Here is a 15,715-nt window from a genome sequence, read left to right as displayed (position 1 = left end):
TGTGCCAAATGCACCCTGAAGAATCATCTGACTTCCTCCTTCAGGATCACAGGGGATAGTCCACTTAGGAGGAGAGACCCTGGTGAGGCCCAAAAACACCCCTAAAGAGGATACCTTTAGGTCACCTTTGTCAGAGCTGCCAAGGGTGTGCATCTCAGCTGAGGCGACTTACACTTCCTATCTCTCCCAGGCCTGTGGATCTTCATCACACACCTGCTGCTCACACTGCTGTGGCTGCCTGACACGAAGTCATTATGCCTCGAGCTCCAAAACGACAACGCTACATGCTTGAGGAACTTCCATCCCAAAGGGAGGCACAGGGTCTTGTGGATGCACAGATTCCCGAGGCTGAGGATGAGGATACTTCCTCATCTTCCACCTGCTCCTCCTCTTTCCCCTCCTCTTTCTCCTCCACTTCTTCTTCCTCTTGCTATCCTCTGATTTCAAGTACCCCTAGCACCCCAGAGAAAGTTCATGCTCTTGCTGGGACACCAAGTCCTTCCCAGAGCCCTCCTAGTGCCTGCCCCTCCACCACTTCCATGGCCACTGCCACTGCCACCCCATTGAGCCAATCCAGCAGCCAAAAAGAGGAGGGTCCAAGTACCTCTCAGGCCTTGCCACACATAGAGGTTTTGCCCAGATATGTGATTGATGATAAGGTAGCTGATCTGGTTGGGTTCCTTCTCCTGAAGTATCGCAAAAAGGAGCTGACCTCAAAGGCAGAAATACTGAGTAGCATAATCAGAGAGTACCAAAATCACTCTGCTGTGATCTTCAGTGAAGCCTTCGAGTGCATGACGCTGGTTTATGGCATTGATGTGAAGGAAGTGGACCCCACCAACCACTCCTATGCCCTAGTCACTAAACTGGGTCTCACCTATGATGGGATGGTGAGCAATGAGCATAGTATGCCCAAGACTGGCCTTCTGATATTTATCCTTAGTATAATCTATGTGGAGGGTGATTGTGTACCTGAAGAGAAGATATGGGAAGCACTGAATGTAATGGGGGTGCATGCCGGAAGGGAACATCGCATCTATGGGGAGCCCAGGGAGCTAATCACCAAAGATTGGGTGCAGGAACAGTATCTGGAGTACCGGCAAGTGCCTAACAGCCATCCTGCATGCTATGAGTTCCTGTGGGGTTCCAGGGCCCACGCTGAAACCAGCAAAATGAAAGTCCTGGAGTTTTTGGCCCAGATCAATGGGAGTGACCCCAGATCCTTCCCACACTGGTATGAGGAGGCTTTGAGAGATGAGGAACAGAGAAACAAGGCCAGAATTGACACCACAGATAATACTACTGCCATGGCCAGTTCAAGTTCTTGTGCCATGTCCAGTAGCTTCTCCTGCCCTGAGTGAAGTCCAAAGCAGAATATTTTGTATTTTAAGAGAGAAGTCAATGATATAAGTAGTGGAGGGCAAGACTGGGGTTGAAGGAATCACAGTGAAGAATATATTTGTGTTTCTGTTCCATTGGGGTGACTTAGAAATGTATCTTCTATTTTGGGTATTTTAAAATTTACTTTAAGTAGAATGTTTATTAGCTTCAGAATCTAAGTTTACACGTGACACAAGTCACACGTTTATTTATTTATCCAAGCTAAGAGAATTTTGTTATTCTGTAAAACAAATTGGGTAAACTTAAATTTTATTTGTAGTCTGTAATGAGGTAATATGGCATTGGAATAGGATTTTTTTAAATGTGAAAGAATAAAACAGAAACATATTAAATAGGTAATTTTTGAATTCTTGTATCATTTTAAGTCTTTCTGTAAAAAACACACACACACACACGTACACACACATACCTGGATTTTCTTAGCTTATTCAAGAATGTAGAAAAATAAACAGTAATATATAAAATCTATTCTCACTGACTCATTTATACCCTAAATCAGAGGTCCCAAACCTTTCTGGCACCAGGGACCGGTTTCATGGAAGACAATTTTTCCACAGATGGGGAGGAGGGGAAGGAGCCAGGTGGTAATGCCAGTGATGCTTTGCTTGCTCACCTCCTGCTTTGAGGCCTGGTTTCTAACAGGCAGTGGACTGGCACCAGTCCACAACCCAGTGGTTGGAGGCCCCTGCCCTAAACATTCACTAAGCCTTTGTCCTCTGGATGGCCCTGTGTTAGCAGTGGGGACAGACACTAGGATAAGCATGACACACCAACCCAAAGAATGACAGTGTAAGAGTCACAGTCATATAAGGAAAGCGGTGAGGTGTCCCCCAAGTCCTACGGAACAAGTAAAAGAAGGGGAGAGGTAGTGGGGTGCCAAGGGAGCACACTGAAGTGTATATGGCTTGAGCCAAGGCAGTTTGGAGTTTTGGGAAACTGCAAATCCCTCTGTGGGGGTTGATTGTAATGAAGCTGGGTAGTAGCAGTGGCAGATGATGTGTCTTGAGAATGAGAAGAAACCTGAAATGAAAAATTGCTCTGAAGTTCTTAATGGATAATGGATAAACCAGAGCGAAATCTCCACCTGGTTATGAAGAATGGGTTTCCTGCACACAGTCCCAGTGTCATTGGACAGTACAAAGACTAGGACTTTTATACCTATCATTTCCACAGATTTCTGCAGAAATATGGTTACTGAGCATTGAGTAACTGGATGGGCACTCTTTTTCTGGCCTGGGAGACTCAAATTCCACAGCACAGTTAAGTTTGAATGTTAATGATCTTGAATGTAATTTGACCAATTATTATCAAGGGCTAGATTTTGGGTGTGGGTGAATAAATGAAAGGATTTCTTTGCATGGAAGAGCAGCTTAGAGGGAGGAAAGGTGTTGTTCTTTGACTCTTTCTAACAGCTTTGTATTGCATCCAGCTGGGAAGATTCCCCCACACCTGAATTTGATCAGGCATTCTTTAATTGAGAAAATTTACTGAGTGTTATTTAGGGAACATCCTTTTTTGCCAATTGGGTATTCTATGCCCTATTGAGCTGCATATTCTCTAATATGACCTGGATAACTGACAGCTAAACGTAGTGCCAGAGGAGAAAGTGGAAGGGACTGGGATCAAAACAATATTAGAAATAACTGGCATTTATTGAAGTTTCAATATACACCAGGCACTGAGTGAGGTGCTTACAAACTCTCCATACATTCTTCAGTCTTACAAGACAGGGCTCATCAAACCCACTTACTTCACAGATGAAAAATCTGTTGCTAACAGGGCCTGGTAATATTCCCAGGATCACATAGCTAGTTGTGGCAGGGTGGAGACTAGACTCCTTGCCTTAACTAATCTAGAATCCATGATATCTCCACCCATCCCACCCTTGGCTCATCTTCTACCTTGCAATTCATTTCTCTTCTCAGTACTATATGAATGATGTCTTTCAGATGACAAATAGTAGGACCTTGAGACTAACATAATAAAAACAGGCATAAGCAAGGAAGGTGGCAATGAGAATCAAACACAATTTGGGGATTGTCTGAGGTTTGTTGAGAGCTGAGTTTGCCAGGTGCCTGCATTTCTGCCCAGTCCCAGCACTTTCCGCATGACAGCACCTTCCCCTGGTCTTCCCCTGTGTGCCCTCCTGACCAACACTGGAACCTGGTATGCTGACCTGCTCATCACTGCTGTCTCCTCTGAAGGCTGCACAGAATCTCCTGCCCTCGTCCTGACACAGAGGCTTCCTACTCCCTGCAGCAGTCCCTTGCTCTCCCATAGCTCACCCTCGATCCAGTCTGATAGCCACAGCCCTTTAACTGGAAAGTGGTACTTTAGGCCCTGATGTTTAGACACCTAGTCATCTCTCCTTGGGAGTCTTCCAACGCACTCTCTGTTTTCCAGCTGGGGGTGAGTAAAATCTGATTGTGCCTATAACCTACTGGGCCTTGTGATAGAACCTGAAGATACACGGAGGACTTATGAAGCCACCGTGGTGCTTGCAGCAGGACTGTAATGGGATTCTTATTTGAAGCTGGGAACGGAACACATGCACGGATTAAAGACCTTATACAGCTGGTCAGAAATTAATGCCTCAAAATAAATGATAGATAACGACTAAAGCCAAATTTCTTTAAAAAAACAATTTAAACCCTTCCTAGAGTTCTTGTAGGAGGTGAGAAATGGTTGCTTGGTGGACATGTTAGGTGAAATTTAAAAAGAAAAAAATAATAATTAGCCACCCTCCCTCGGTCTCTTTTCTGGTCCCTGCCCCACAGGGAAGACCTGGCTTTCAGTGAGTCTAAATGCATCTGTGCAGACATTCAGGCAAGTTCAGTCATATGGAGGGAAGCAGAGATTCACAGGTTAAACATTTACACATGCATCCAAAGGGAGGAGAACATTCTCAGCCTACTCACATTATAGACAGTATTGCATAGGGAAGTGCAGAAAGGTGCTGTTGAGTGAAGAAGGGGAACCCTCCCTGAGGAGATTTACATGACCCTCTTACAGTTAGATGTGGTTCTGTATTTGAAGGCACCTGACACATAGTAGGCACTTAAAAGTTCAGAGAATTTCAAGAGAAATCTGACCAAAGGAAGTCCTCCAAGCAGTGAAGATGGCTGTCATCACAACCAATTATGGTGGTTGCTTTCTTATGAGCACCTACAATGTAATGGTGCATGGAAGGGACTTCAGTGCCCACCTGTTTCTTCTCTTGCTCTCCTTCCTGGACACGGTGCACACTACATTGCCAGTCCACTTGTAGTTAGGAAGGGTCATGTGACAACCTTTTGCCACTGAGACATGAGCAGAAGCATTGGTTATCACATCTGCACATTTGAGAGCCAATATGCCAATTGCATGACATCTCCCTCAGTTTGCCAGCAAATACGGTGACTCCGTGTTGAGATGGGGGAACCACAAGATGGAAGCAGCCTAGATCCCTGGTCACCTAGAGCACAGGTCCCCCGCCAAACCGCATCAGAATTTATTTCTATTCTACTATTTCCCTTATTAGGTTTATATAAATATTTTAATATAAAGATTACTATATATTGCATATATTTTTATTCCCAAAAAACTCTAATGCCACAGATAAATCACAATTTCTCCCTTTTCAAAATTCCTGCCAAATTCAGCCCCCTCCTCAGAGGTCACCACAAATGACATATTGGTATATATGATTTCAAAGCTTATGCTAGCTCTTTTTCATACACAGATGTGCTCTGAAACATGGGGCATTACCCATGATGTACACATTGATCTGCCACGTGCCTTTACCACTTAATAATTTGAATACAGGATATTCCCAAGACAGCACACATAGACCTACCTCACTTTTGCAAGAAAAACAATCAACTCTATTCAAAAGTGGGCAATGGAACTGAACAGACATATCTCCAAAGAAGATATTCACATGGCAATAGGAAAATGAAAAGGTGTTCCACATCACTAATCCAAACAAGAAAACAAACAAATAAACAGGAAATCACAAGTGCTAGCAAAGATTGGGAGAAAGTGGACCCTTATGCGCTGTTGGTAGGACTGTAAAATGACAAAGGCACTGTGGAAAACAGTATGGTGGTGTTTCCTCAAAAAGGAAAAACAGCTACCATATGATCCAGCAATCCTACTTCTGAGTATATACACCCCAAATTGAAATCTGGGTCTCAAAATGAGATTTGTACGCCCATGTTCATGGCCGTATAGTTCATAATAGCTAAAATGCGAAAGCAGACCAAACATCTATCAATAGACAAATGGATAAGCGCAATGTGATTTAATGGAATACTATTCAGCCTCCAAAAGGAAGAGAATCCTGACACGTGCTGCAACACAGATGAGCCTCGAGGACATCATGCTAAGGGGAAGAAGACACACACACACACACACACACACACACACACACACACACACACAAATGCTGTACGAGTCCCCTGATAGGGGGTACTTTGAGTAGTCAGATTCCTAGAGATGGAAAGTAGAAAGGTAGGTGCCAGGGACTGAGGAGAAGGGGCAATGCGGAGTTATGGTTTAATAGGTATAGAGTTCCAGTATTGCAGGAGGAAAAGAATTCTGGAGATGGGCCGTGGTGATGGTTGCACAACAAAAAGAGTTGTACTTAATACCACTGTACTGTACATTTAAAAATGGTTAGGAGGGCAAGTTTTATGCTCTGTGTATTTTAGCACCATAAGAAAATATATTTTATTTACAAATCACACAATGTGACAGAAATGAACAGCAGCTTTTGTCAGCTCATCAATGGACTGGGCACAGCTGGGGACATGATGCGCAAGCTTGAAGAAGTGTCAACAGAAACTTCCAAAACTGAAATGTAAAGAGAACAAAGAATGAAAGTGATGGAAGAACATATCCAAGAAATGCTGGACAAGTACAAAAGTTGTAAGGTATGCATAAGTGGAAAGGAGAAAAGGAAGAAGGAGGAAGAAACAAGAAAAATATTTGAAGTGGTCATGGCTGAGGATGTGCCCAAATCAATTAGTGACATGAAACCACACGTTCAGGAAGCTCGGAAAACACCAAGTAGGATAATTAACAACAACAACAAAACATCTGCATTAGGCATATTATATTCAAAGTACAGAAAATCAAAGAGAAAGGAAACAACAGAAGCTGCGTTAACCAGAAGTGTGAGAGGAATCCATTCTGTTACTTCTCTGTCTGTGCCCCTGCCACTTGGCCAGCGAGTCAGATGCATCGAAGGGAAGTGCGCAGTAGTGTGGGGAGTCTGAAGTCCCAGCTTCAAGCTAGAGGACCAGAAATGAGTCCCCTGGGAGTCAGGGAGAGTGGTGAAGGCAGTCAGCTGCAAACAGTTTAGGCTGTCTGTGGCCAGTGGGGATGACCTGTACAGGTGCTGTGTGTGTGGGAAGTGCCAGAGCTGGGCCCACCTGGGTGTGTCCTAGTCCACACTGTGAGGTGTGCTCCCAGGCTCAGCAAGTCAGTTTGGATTCCTGGCACTTGCAAAAGCAGCAAGGGGAGTTTTCCTCAGGAGGACAAAAGCTCTCAGGAGCAGCTCTGGAAAACCTAGATCCTTAAGCCTAGGTGTCGGGTTGCGTTTTCCCTCCATCCTTACTGAATCAGTGGGTCCCATTCCCTTAGCAAACTCTACAGTGTCTTCGTCGATCATCCTCTGATCATCCTCTCTTCTCCCCTAGTCTCCTTCAGCTGGAAGGGCTGCGTGCAAGAGGAACAAAAAGCATTTTCGCAAACACTGTCATTCAAGCGAACCGGAAAAACATGCCATGTTCGGGAAGTGCTCAGGATGAAATTCTGAATTTTCCAGTTTCAAAATGGGTTTCCATAACCCTTTTCATCCTGCCTGCGTCTCCACTGCAGGGTCAGGAAAAGGGCAACGCCTCCCTGGAGTCTGCTCAGTGAGTACCGGTGCAAGCACCAGGAGAGAGGTGAGGAAGCAGACAATCAGCCCTGGGTGCAAACTGCAACTAATCGGGCCAGTCCTGCCCAACAAGTCAATGCAGAAGACCCTCCCTAGAGGGGGTCCAAGTCAGAGTGTGTGGAGGGCTCCCAGTCCCTGGGAGGGGCCCTGCTACCACGTGAGGCCTCCACGGGCATCTTGAGCGAGGAGTGCAATCGACTGCATCAGAAATGCAGTGTCCACGACCAACTCTGACTCACTGGGTCCCATGAGAGATCAAGCCCTTCATCCCCGGCATCGGCAAGGGACCCAGGTGGCACAGGACAGCACTCAGGATGCTTTGACGGATTCAGACTCCACAGAGCGGTATCTCAAATCTGCAACAGTGCCAGAGTCGAGAGCGTCTGTTCACTGAGCTTTGCTGGCTTCCATTCAACACCCAACCTGCTGAAGCTCAAACAGCCTGTAGTGGACAGGTTCAGGTTGTAGATTAGCGTGAAAGGCAGTCAATCAGGATTTGTGAGTTTGGGGTCCAGAAGCTCAAGGGTGTATTTTTCTGCCTTGTCAGCCTTTTAAGTCCCTCCACAATGGACCCCTGAAAAACATGCACCTCAGGTCCGATAACCATCAGCCTCTAAGGGGCAGCCATGTGATTGCAAGAGAGCTCATTAGCAAACTGTAAGGTTCCAGGGATTGGGGGCTGATCGGGGAAGAAGATTATCACCAGCAGAGGCAGCAATATGCAAGGGGCTTTATTGCATTGGGCCTGAACTGGGCGGAGGTAGAGGGGAGTCCCTCACGGCAGGAGTCCCTCCATGGGTTTTTGGGTCAGGAGGGCGCTGTGCAGAAGGGAGTGCTATGGTTTCAATGTTCGTGTGGCCCCTAGCAGGCTGATGTTGAAATCCTCACCCCCAAAGATGACAGCATTAGGAGGCTGGTCCTTTGGGAGGTGCTTAAGTCATGAGGGCTGACCTCCCAGGGGTGGGAGTAGCAGCTTATAAGGTGCTGAGGCTCCTTATAAGGCTCCAGAGAGATCCCAGCTCTTTCTGTGATGTGAGGATTGCAGCGAGGAAGGCCCTCACTGCAGCAGGCTGGCACCTTAGTCGTGGACTTCCAGCCTCCAGAATGGTGGGAAATAAATGCCTGTGGTTGATAAGCTACTCACTCTGTGGTATTTTGGTATGGCAGCCTGATTGGACTAAATTAGGAGGAAGGCAAGGGAACAGCTGGAAGAGTGGCATCAGAGAGGGGCTCACCTGTCCAACTGATGTTACTCAGCAGCTCGGGGGAGTGGCTTGGGGTCTTAGAACCACAAGGCTCTATCGTATCTACTCTTCGAAGCCGGGCTAACCCCCAGGGCCCCAGAGCCCAGAGCTCAGTGCTTTCTCTATGGCTGCGAGGCTGTGCAGAAGCCACAGACTAAGACTCTGAGAGACCAGTTAATGTCAGATATATTTTCTCCCAGAATGACTAAAACCATTAATTTTGTTTCAGATCTACTGCAACTCCAACTTTCAAAGAGACCAACTTTGGCTCATTGAGAACATTAAGAGAAAAGGCAACCTGATAACTACTGTGGCTTGGCCAGGGACCGGTGCAACACCTCCAAAGAGGAAGCAGCAGCAGGTGGCCCCTACAGGACACTCCCCAAGAATGAACCATAGAGAAGGCAGCAAAGCAGCCGACACAAAGACCCAGAAGGCTCCAAGTGCTCAGGGACCCAGTGGCACCCGGTCATTCAAGTTCTCGGGTCTGCGGTCCACAAGCAGTGCCATCATGGTCCAGGGCCCAAGTAAGCCAGGTGGCCCAAGTGGAGAGGGCACACCCGGGAGTGTCACGTTTGCGCCCACGGCTCCTGCCGGAACCGATGGCACAGGGGAACTGCCCGCCAGCCACCCAGGTCACTCACTGTACGATCTGGTGACGTCTTTGTACACCTGTTCACCTGTTATTCCATCCTGATGGCTGCCCTTTCAGTCATGGCCCCACCCACAGACCCTGACGAGGTTGGGGAGGAGGAGGGCTCCTCAGATTGCTCATGTGCACTCTGTGAGCAATTCAAGGACAGTAAAGGCCCCTAAGCCCCCAAGTGACAGGAAACAGTCACCACTTTATACCCACAAATCCATTTTCGGCTTCAATGAAGAAAAGCACAGCTCCATGGTAGTAAATTAACAATGAGATTTGTGAGTCCATGCCCTTCTGTTTCCATGCTACACACACCTCGTCAGACGAGCCCCAGGAGGCTAGTAATCCTGGCCTGAGACAGGCTTTTGTCCCCATTGTCCTCATTCATTTTCACACACTCAGCCCAGGGTCTGGCTAGGGAGCTCTGAAGCAAGCTCAGGAAGATTGGGTCCCCTGAGCCTCGCCTGCTGGTCAGGAGAGAGAGCTGCCTGGCTCCTGACCTTGGGGGGAAGGCGGAATCACCTTACAATAGTCATGTACCTTAAAACAGGAGGGTCTTTCCTCACGAGTTCCCCTGTGATGCCAGGAAGTTTCTGACCAGCAGCTGTGCATCTCTAGCCCCATTTCCAGGGACCTTCCAGAGAGACCCACATAAAACTAGGGCCACCTTATCTGCTCAGCCATCTCTGACCAGGACAGTCTGGCTCAGAAGACGGGCCATTCCAGTCAACCCCTGGGAGAAAGCCCATCATCCTCACAGCTAACAACCACTAGTAACTGCTGGAAGGGGCCCAAATAAATAAAAGGTTGCCCACAAAACAAACAAACAAACAGACAAAACACTACTCATCACTTTTCCATCAGAGCTGGATTTCAGATCCTTTCTTTGGTCACAAAGTAGCTGTGTGACATGTCTAACACACGGCTTCATGAGCCAAGGGACACTTTTACAACAGAGCAAGCATCACTTGCCAGGACAGGCAGGTGCTGTGTTTCAAAGTCTGACGTCCCCTTCATGGTGCACGAGGCCGTCCCTGGCCGGTCACCCTCGGGTAACCATTCAGCGGCCACTCCCAGCCCTCCCACAACATCCCCTGCCTGCTGCTAAAGCGTTCTCTGAGTTTGACCAGAACGAAGAGAGAGGAGAAAACATGTAAGGGAGCCCCGAACACTAACCCGTTCTCTTAAAACATATTTGTCTGTACAACCCAGGAATGAGCGGGACCTAAATGAGTGACATCACCAAGATATTCAGGGGACACTTTCCTTTTTTCCTGAAGGTCAAAGCCCTTGAGAGTGTCAGTGAGCCCAGAGAGGCATCTCCCGAGGAAAAGCCGCTGCATCTGAGCACAGAAGGCTGTCTACATGAGCAGCAGGTGGCGGGCAGCCCTCTCCACTGTGCTGCCGCTTCAGACTGAGCCTGATTTTTGCGTCCGCGGCATGATGGCGTCCCGATAGTCAGGAGTCAGCTGGTTTCTCGGTAACCTTCCTGTGAGGAGTCCTCTTGCCCCGAGGGGATCAGGTACTCTGGGATGTCCACCTGGAAGATATCCTTCCCACCTGTCCTGGGTATGGGCTCCAGTAACCACCTGGGGTTTGAAAGTGCAGTCAGGTACTTCTGCTTCAGGTTGGTCAGTACAGCTTGATTTTCCAGCTCCACAAGCTCATCAGGAGCTAAGTTTTCCGGGCACTGCAAAGTTTCCCCAATGTCAACGAGCCCTGCGCACCAAGAGAGAAGCACAGAGATGTTTTTCCTTCCATCGACCAAGGCCTGCCTGCGAGAGAAAACGGTTATTCAAAGTTACAGCCGCTAGAGACTAAGCTGATATCACCACACGGACACGGAGTGAACTGGGTCCCTCTCACTGAGCACTTCCGATGAGTCCAGCTCTGTTCAGGGCATTGTGGGTGAGGCCGCAGCAGAGAGAGAAATGAAGAGGACAGGGCCTTGTCCTCAACAACTCCACCCAGGAACAGGCAGGTTCCAGGCAGACTGCTGAGGGCAGCACGTACAGGTCAGAAGGGCCCCGGCTGCCGCGGGGAGCCCACAGGCCATCGGGTCCCAAGCACGTCACCAGGTGAAAGGAGCTGATGTGGGACCTCAGCCACTGAGGGGTGAGGGAACTTGCTCAGGTGCCCATGGGCAGTGAGGGTGGGGCAGGTGTGTGACGCCTGAGTCTGGAGGTCACCCGGCCCTCTCTGTGTGCTGTGCAGTCTCTCGCGGCCGGCCCCGCATGCGGGCACACGTATGCACACAGACACACACGTGTACACACAGGCAACACCACATGCCGCCTTGGACTGGTCCCTGCCTCTCAGACCACCAACGGGAACTGAGGCCCAGGGTGGACAAAAGGGTTCACCCAAGGTCCTGGAAACTTGTCCCACGGACGCCCAGCCCGGGCGCCCCGGGGCCCCCTGCTGCCCCTTTGAAAGTGTGTTGCTTATAGAAACCACAGCCCCACTGCAACAGGTTCTAAAGAAAACGAGCCCCAAAACTCCTGAGCAAGGTCCTGGGGGGTGCCCCTGGAGATGTCTGAGCAGTGCTCGGGGTGTCGCCACTTGCCGGCTATCACGCCACGGCCATACTTCTCCCCTTCCCGGAGCAAGGCCTGAATCTGAGCAGGGCTCCTCCCCAGCCTCTGCAGCAGCAGTTCCCTCCAGGCGGCATCTTCCCAGTCCCTGTGAGCAATGTGGACGGCGATGGTACAATGCCGGTGGCTGCTCAGCAAAGGACGCCAATGAGTCTCCAGAGTCTTGACCCCATTTAAGACAAAACCTGCATAAGGCTGCCGGAAGGACAGGCAGCAGAACTTCATCTCCCCGGAGATCCGTGGGCCTCACGTGGCCTGCGGAAAACACAGAAGCACCAATGTCGGTAAGCGTTGTGCACCAGCCCTCCAAGCTCATGGCCTGTGGGCTGACCTCCGCCCACTGTCCTCTGGGGACTCAGGAACCCCACTGACAGGGATGGAAGGGGAGCAGAGGGCGTTGGCTCCTTCTTCCTATCACCACGCAGTCAGCTGACAGGCCCAAGGAAAGAGGCTGGTGCTGGGAGTGCCTCATCCATTAGATGGCGTCTTTTGGGGGCTCAGGGAAGAGGGTGGGGGCAGCTACAGAAAGGAAGTCAGGACAGGGTGTGGTCAGTTCTACAGAGGAGGTCACTGAGGCCAGGGGAGCACAGAGCGGGGAGGGAGGGACCTTTGGCTTCACCCCCGGGTGGGTGGGTGGGCTCTAGTCCTCTCCCAGCAATGGGCACCCTGGGCTTTGCTTCTTCTCCCCACCCACCCCAACACTCTCAGCTCCCTGGCCCAGCCACTCGCAAGACACTGCAGGTCCCCAAGCACCCTGGCCCCTGCCCCAGGGCTGCTGAGTGCAAATCCTCGGGATCCAGCCTCAGCTGGGCCCCGGGGACACCGTGTGATCTCAGATAACCCTCTCAGGTATCTCCTCCGGACCCCTTTGGGTACCACCCTCCTCTATCCCCTTGCTACCCCACGGGTATCGACTGTCAGCAGACACCCCTGGCACCCACCCGAGCTCAGAGAAATGGAAAACAGGAGCAGGAACAACTGCCCCTGGTACGCACGCCCCGACCCCATGCCTGGCCCTGGGATGAGTGTGATCCACGGATCCTAGAATTGAATCCTCAAATAACTGGGTAGGGGTGGCGCCACTGTCACTCCACTCTGCAGTTAGGAAGGTGGCACCGAGGGTGAACGGACGACCCACGGTCACGGGGAACCTGACTGCGTGAGCCCCTGCCCTTGCCGCCTTTCCTCGTACCTAGGACAGAGGTCCTTCCTCCTCGTTGGAGGACAAAGCTGTGCTGTGCGAGGAGCAGGGCCCTGGGCCGGAGACTCAGCTGGGTCAGAGTACCTGGCGGAGCCTCAGTCTCCAAGGGGTTGTGAGTACCTGGCACCGACCTAACAGGACAGCCACAACCGGTGGCTGCCCATCACCATCATCATCATGGGGCCTGAGCCTCGCCTCTGCCCTCCATCCATGAGCACACCCACTCTCGTTTGTCTCTCCCCTCCTGTCTTTAAAGGACATAAACCTCACCTCAGCTCTTATGTCCTTGTGTTTATGAGAACACATCCACTCTCAAAGACAACACCTGGGGGGACGAAGCTGCCTCGTGTTCACTCCCTTCCCAGCCCACTGTCTTGCCAGTCCCTGTGCCCAGCTCGTCTACCTTCCTTCCCTGTCTCTGGCTGGGCTGTCTTCCTATGTGCTCTGGACCCTACCCTTCTTATATCCATTAAGAAAAGGTCTTTACAGAGGTAATCAAGTTAAAGTGAGACCCCATCCAATGACTGGTGTCCTGTCCTCACCTAAAGGGAGAACTTACAGACAGACACACACGCCAGAGAATGAATACCTTGTGAAGATGAAGGCCGAGATCTACAAGCCAAGGGATGCCAAAGCTTGCCTGCAGACCACCAGAACCCTGGGGACCAAGATGGGAAGATTCTCTCTCAGTCCTCAGAAGAAGCAAACTCGGCCAACACCTCGATCTTGGACCTCCAGCCTCTGCAGCTGTGAGATAATACCTGTCTGTTGTTCAAGCCACTCGGGCCGCGGCTCTTTGATGTGACCAGCCGGACAAACGACTACAGAGGCATAGGCTCTTTCCCCGCACATCTTTACAGGGCAGAGAATGATTCTGCCATTGGCAGCACTTCAAGCACACTCCTTCATGTGCCTGCATTTTCTCCTATCCTATTTTTTGCTGCCTGCATGGTACCCCATTGTTGGCTGCCCTACGATTTACTGAGTTTCCCCTACTGATGAAAGGTCACAGGCTGCTTTGCACTTTCTGCCACTCTAAAGGGCACTACCACAAACACTCATTGACTGAAGACTTGTTAGGAGGACACCTGGGTCACATGCATGCACATCTGAGATGCTGATACATGCCAGCAAACGGCCATCCACCGAAGCTCACCCGTGCATGCTCTACCAACCACGGTACTGGTGCCATGTCCTCACACGCTTGTCGGCCCCGAGCACCGTCACTGTATTTAACCTTTACCCACCTGACGGGTGACAAAGAGTGTCCATAGTCATTGGGTTTGGATTATTTAGGACAGAGTCTGGATGTCCCCCTGTGGCCTGGCCATTTCCACTTCTTCTTCTGGGGTATATGCCTAGGTTCCGCCGTTGAGTTTCTTGGCTCTTTGCTCATCAAGGTTCCCCCAAAACCACAACAAGGAGACCTGAACTGTGTGGCTGGCACCCCCAGGGAGAACTGGCGTAACTGTAGAGGCACAGAGGGGGCTGAGTGCCCTGCTGCCACACAGTGCAGAGTACCTGCTTAGTGGCCTGAGGAAGAAACACTCTTCCACTTGTCTCTGCTTCTTCACCTGCACAAGGGCAAGAGGGATAATGAGAAAAGGTCATTAGGGACAAGACAGCAATGTTGGCTAATATACCAGAACAGTCTTCTACTCTGCAGGGATTGGAAACCACCAGGACTGAGGAGGTTCCAACTGATGGGAAGCACACATGGCCATGGCCCTTCACTCATGGTTTGTTTCTCCAACTGGGGTTTGATATAAGAAGCAGAGTCTCAGGTTGGCAGAGAGAGGGCCCAGGACCTGCCAGAGTAAATGTGAGAATCCTGAGGAAGGGTAGGGGGATCCAAGACTCACAAGAGAAGGGATGCCACCATAGCAGGCCCCTGCCTTCAGCCATGAGAGGCCCCATGGTCCATGACTAGGTGCAGTATGTCCTGACTTGCTCCTCCAGTTTTGACAGTGTCTGGGGAGTGAGTGTACCCTGAACCTCAGAACAGAAGTCACCCAATGGGATTACTCCCTGCTGTCAGCCCTGGGAGACACCTTTGGAGCTATTAATCACATGTGTTTTTTCCTAACTTCTGCATCTGTGTCTAAGAGAGACTGGGAACTTGGTATAAGGGGCAGGACCTCAAGCAGCAGAAGACAGGATCCCAGGTCCTGTTAGAGTCAAAGTGAGGACCCTGAAGGAGTACTGAGGATCCAGGACCTCAGAACAGTCAGGAGGCCCAGAGGGCAGGATGACAGCACATAGTATGTACTGACTTCTGCATCTGGATCTAGGAAACCCTGTAGATTTGTATAAGGACCAGGGCCTTAGGTCACTAGAGGGGAGGGTCCAGGTTCTGGGGAGAGTCAAGGTGGGGACCTTTAGGGAGGACTGAGGGTCTAGAACCCCAAAGCAGAGATGGATTCAGTGTCCATGCACTTGGTCTCTAGAGGCTCCAGAGCAGGATTGCTGCATGAGATGCTTCTGCATCAGAGGTCTTCAGGAGCTGAAGGCCTTGATCTGGGGAGTGTGGCTTCAGGAGAACAGAGAGTAGCTTTGGCCTGCAGTATGCAGCCTCAGGGTAGGAGAAGGGATAGATCTAGGCTCTGCCTTGAGGTCGCTGATGGGGCTTGCACTGCAGACCCAGAGGTCTCACCAAGAAAAAGTCCTGCCCCTGCCATACCTGAAGTCCCCAGACAAGGATGGCTGCAG

At 50.2% G+C, this 15,715-nt stretch overlaps 1 protein-coding gene across 1 annotated transcript; it reads left to right on the top strand.

Annotated features, from left to right (window-relative positions):
* Positions 1-254: 254 nt before the first annotated feature.
* LOC129077426 (melanoma-associated antigen 10-like) lies at positions 255-1,361 on the top strand. Its single transcript, XM_054581816.1, has one exon. The coding sequence runs from the start codon at positions 255-257 to the stop codon at positions 1,359-1,361; it is 1,107 nt and encodes a 368-aa protein (XP_054437791.1).
* Positions 1,362-15,715: the final 14,354 nt, after the last annotated feature.

Source organism: Pteronotus mesoamericanus, unplaced genomic scaffold, assembly GCF_021234165.1.
Source record: "Pteronotus mesoamericanus isolate MK-2021 breed Mesoamerican mustached bat unplaced genomic scaffold, CSHL_Meso_final contig_66, whole genome shotgun sequence".
In the NCBI taxonomy this organism is placed as follows: Eukaryota; Metazoa; Chordata; class Mammalia; order Chiroptera; family Mormoopidae; genus Pteronotus; species Pteronotus mesoamericanus.
Note: the sequence above shows the minus strand (reverse complement) of the source record. Positions and strands in the feature narration are given on the sequence as shown.

Excerpts from the sequence above, each read along its gene's own strand:
- LOC129077426 (XM_054581816.1), top strand. The coding sequence starts at position 255 with ATGCCTCGAGCTCCAAAACGACAACGCTACATGCTTGAGGAACTTCCA.